General features: G+C 34.4%; 1 protein-coding gene across 1 annotated transcript; it reads left to right on the top strand.

Moving 5' to 3' along the window:
• The first annotated feature begins 2,449 nt into the window (after positions 1-2,449).
• On the top strand, positions 2,450-3,574 carry LOC110019476 (uncharacterized protein At5g19025-like). Its single transcript, XM_020717143.1, has 2 exons — positions 2,450-3,366; positions 3,560-3,574. The coding sequence occupies exon 1, from the start codon at positions 2,645-2,647 to the stop codon at positions 3,263-3,265; it is 621 nt and encodes a 206-aa protein (XP_020572802.1). The 5' UTR covers positions 2,450-2,644; the 3' UTR covers positions 3,266-3,366; positions 3,560-3,574.
• Positions 3,575-4,735: the final 1,161 nt, after the last annotated feature.

Raw genomic sequence — 4,735 nt, 5'->3', positions numbered from 1 at the left:
TTCAGCTCACTGTTTCTGTTGATTGATCAGAGCAGGTAAGGATCCTGCTAATTTATCTATTATGCATGATTCATATGTACAGCAAAACATATACAATTCTATTTAGAAAAGTCTCAAATTAACTGAAAAAAGAAGTAGTGCTCAACATTCTTCCCCCAAAAGATTACTTTACACTAAGGAGGAGACATAAGCAAACAATTCGACCAGCCACTTCAAAATGTTACTCCACAGTCAGGATATTTAAAATAATAAATCTTAAAAAAAACAAATGAATAAGCTTATATATTTTCCATTATGTAGCTTCTACTGCTTGATCATGATTACTATAGATGTTGCTAACTAATTTATCTTACAAACTTTAATTTTGCTTCAAATTATATGCAATACGAGAAGAAAAAAACAAATAGGTGCTCATTACTCTCCCCACAATATGTTCATCTACGCATATGAATGGGAACGAGCAAGCTAGTCGGTCATCAAACAACATAGATACATATGCAAATCAAAAACACAAAAAAGTTCAATGAAAAAATAAGAAACACAGAGGTAGGCAGCAACCTCAAAAAAAAAAATCTATAGAGGACAAAACTTCACGAGAAGATTGTAGCAAGTCTTCGGGCCCGAGCAAAGGGAGAGGAGCGGAACCGGGTTTCAGCCCTATCGATACGAGTGACAAAGGAGGACATAGGCAGGGGTATATGCGAGGATAGGAAGTGAGATTTCTGGAATCCAAAAGGGGCATTGATATCAAAGGAACCTCGCAACAGAGCTCGAGTCTCAAAACGCCATCTCCCCCTTCAGCTTTGGTGTTCGACTTGTTGCGGACCCCAACCAACGAACACTCTAAATAAAAGAGTTTCCAAACCGTGCTTCTCCTTTTCCGCAACGTAAAAACTGCAAAAATGAGTTCCCAAACGGGCCCTCATCCTTTATGTATTTACATATCTAATTTCTAAACTTCAATGTATTTTCATATCTTTTCATATCACATTAAAAAATATCATTATTTTACTTTTAAAAATGTGAAATGCACATTTTCCTACATAGTAAGTTGGCATATATGTAAAAATGAAAGTTTTGGTGTTAGATATGTAGGATATGTAAATACATAAACATAAGCATTAAGTTGTTTGCATGCAATTCTTCCAAACTACAAATATTGCCAATTAGATTATAGAAGTGTTATCGAAGAGGCTTCTAATGCTTGAATAGCAAATCCCTCAATAAACCGCCTTTGCTACTCAGCACCAACTGCACGCCATGATTTTGATTTCATTCATCATGTTTTTTAAGCACGTTAAATTTATCTAACTAAAAATATCAATCAAATAATGCCGAGTGATATATTTCACGTAAACGTTCTTTCATTAAAAGATTTTACCATCCAAAGTTAGGTTGAAACATTATATTGGAGGCTTTATAAAATCAAGTTTAGAAGTAAATTATTCCTCATTGAATTGTTAGTCAAAACTCCTTAATTTAGTGCTCAAATTTGTGCCATATCGATTGAAATACTAATTTAAAATAAATTAAAATTTTTAAAAATCTATAAAAAAAAGAAAGGTATAATTACATAAAAAGCACCAACACATTAATATTTATAAGATTTTTTGTGCTACGAAGCCTATAATTTACATTGTCATGACCAAATTATTAAAAGTTTGATAAAAATGAATAATATGGGTCCCTCCTCTCCAAAAAAAATTAAAAAATTGTATTCAAATAATATAAAATATTGACATTAACAAATTAAGCACTCAGGTGTTTTTTTTAACTACCGGAAGGAGAATTTGATGAAAGGAAAAAAATATAAGTTGAAGTTTTATCATGAATGTTGATATTGGAGTAAGAATTTGAAAAATGGATAAAAGATCACTACTGATTTTCAAATAGTAAGTTTTAGATGATCAGTATCTAATTTTTTAGGAACTTAGTTTGTATTTAATTGCTCCTGCTAAAGAAATACTATCTTGACCATTTAGATATTTGAGAAAATATTCTGATCGTACACAGCACGTCCGGACGATCAACCATTAACCGACACGTCATCTGACACGTCGTCACACACATCATTGACAAACGATGTGGCTGTTGGTAGTTGTCGTCCGGTCCGGAGTCGTACACAGCACGTCCGGACAATCAACCATTAACCGACACGTCGTCACACACATCATTGGCAGACGATGTGGCTGTTGGTAGTTGTCGTCCGGTCCGGACGTCCCAGACGTCTTGACTTTCAAGGGAATATTTTTTTCATGATATTTTCTGAAAATAAATAAATTAAAGATAAATATTTCCTCAAGTAAATGCTCTGTGCTCTGATATTATAAAATTTGAGCTATTGGGCATCGTTTTCCTTTCGTGATGGATGTTTCTTAAAAAATAATAATAATAATAAAAAGATATACACACAGCATGTTGGCCATTTAAAAATAATATCTCAACTACCACTACGCCCCCATCAATTGCGAAGGGAGAAGACTACTACTGACTGTAGGTCTACATGTAGAAACCTAGCAAAATATCATTCCCCTCATTTGATTCTCTTTTCCTTCCATTTATTCTCAAATCCCTCTATATCAGATCAGTAATCTGTAAATTGAGAACAAGATCCAACTTTTCGTCCGCTCACATCATCGCCATCATGCGCGCTGCTTCAGCACCCGCCGCCGTTACCCAAAACCCTCGTTCCCATAGGAAGAAGGCCCAATTGAATTCTCAGAATCCAATCAAAACTCCGCCATGCCCTAATAAAACATCAGCGATCGCCAATATTTCCATCTTGGTCGCCGTACTCTTTGCTTGCGGATTCCTGTTGTTCCCGTGTCTCAAGTTCTTCTCCTATGGCTTCTCTGATATCTGGAAACTGATGGTCGCTACAGTAGACAAGGAATTGGGTATTGGTAGTGGTGTTTATTTAGTGAATGGATTTGGATTTATGATTGCTTGTTCTGTCATACTCTGGTTTTTAAGCTGTTGTGTTGGGAAAAAATGTGATAATCCAAACTGTCGGGGGCTAAGGAATGCTCCGGAATTCGACATCAAGATTGAGACGGAGGATTGCTTGAAAAATTTGCATAATTCTGCAGGCGGAGATGGTGGGGATAAAGGTTTCTTTGAGTTGAGTGAAGATTACAATAGAGAATTTGGGGCTGAATTGAAAAAGATGGCACCTTTGAATGGAAGAGCTGTGCTTATATTCCGGGCAAAGTGTGGTTGTTGTGCTGGTAGAATGGTGGTTTGGGGGCAAAAGAAGGCACGTTAGGCTAGAAATGAAGAATCTATTGTGAGAAGGTGATTTGAGATAGGATGATAGGAACACAGCTTTTGGAGATATAATCTTTATAAAATACACTGCTCTTATTGGTATGAATAAGTTGGTGTAACAACGCTTGTACGAGATTATGCCGTTTTGTACCTGAACATTTTAGCATTTTACAAGAATTTTTAATTACCATTATGATCAAATGTTTGTGCTTTTATAGTTTTTTTTTTCTCCATTTAAATTCACAGAAATGCTTAATTCAGCTAACCATATTTTTCTTTTGCTTTTTGAAAGCAAATATTACTATGGATGGATAGAAGGCAAAAATTGTTGATTCTGAACCTTAGTGAGGACCTTTTTCTATCTAAGTCTATTTTATCATCATTTGCAATTTATCAGTTTTATATCTTGTGCACTCTACTTATTCCAGGATTTACTTCTTGCCTCATGCAGAGATAAATTCATTAGAGCTGCAGTAAGTTTAGCTTGTGATTCAGAGCCCCTGTTCTTCTAATTGCTTTGCATTTTAAATGCTGGTGGGATGATTTATATGGGCATGAAGGTTCTTGTAGTTGCTTATTACGGAGTCTGATTCATATTTTGAGTTATTTATTTATTTATTTATATTTATATACATATTTTTTGTACTTCAGTAAACTGTATTTTTTGCAGCATGCATTTGTTTATGCAGGTGATACAAGCAGGATAAAATATGAATTTTATCTTGGCCTACTTAATTGTGTTTGAATGCTGATTAATAATATTTATCGCCCGCCAAACTTTAGCAAATCTCAAGACTAGATTGTCCTATATGTTTCATTCCTTTCATTAGTTTTTAAGCAAGTATTCAGCTGGATATGATGCGCGCTGAAACATTCGTATTTTATTTATCATCTCCATGCTATGTAAAATTTAGTGTTTGAATGCTGATTAATAATATTTATCGCACGCCAAACTTTAGCAAATCTCAAGGCTAGATTGTCCTATATGTTTCATTCCTTTCATCAGTTTTTAAGCAAGTATTCAGCTGGATATGATGCCCGCTGAAATGTTTGTATTTTATTTATCATCTCCATGCTATGTAAAATTTGGTGCATTTACATACCTACCGCTCAATTCCTATATATTTATATACACCTAAACTTTACTTGTTCATATCTTATAAAAAAATATCATCATTTTAGCTTTTAAAATGTGAAATACAACTTTTCAAGTATAGGTAGGTGACATGTATGAAAAAACTGAAGTTTAGATGTTAGATATATAAATACACAAGAATTGAGTGGTATGTATGTAATTCTTCCTTAAATTTATTGAAAGTGGCGGGGTGGGGTGGGGTGGGTGGTACTAGTCAGTGTAGAAGGCCCCTACCTAAATAAGGGTTGTTGTTCACAGTTTTACTGCTGCATTAAAAGGTATTTACTATGCAATTTTAAACATCATCACTCATTGATATTATTTTAGGGGATT

Source organism: Phalaenopsis equestris, unplaced genomic scaffold (assembly GCF_001263595.1).
Source record: "Phalaenopsis equestris unplaced genomic scaffold, ASM126359v1 Scaffold000058, whole genome shotgun sequence".
Taxonomy (NCBI): domain Eukaryota; kingdom Viridiplantae; phylum Streptophyta; class Magnoliopsida; order Asparagales; family Orchidaceae; genus Phalaenopsis; species Phalaenopsis equestris.
Note: the sequence above shows the minus strand (reverse complement) of the source record. Positions and strands in the feature narration are given on the sequence as shown.

Coding starts and splice junctions, on each gene's coding strand:
- LOC110019476 (XM_020717143.1), top strand. CDS start 2,645: ATGCGCGCTGCTTCAGCACCCGCCGCCGTTACCCAAAACCCTCGTTCC.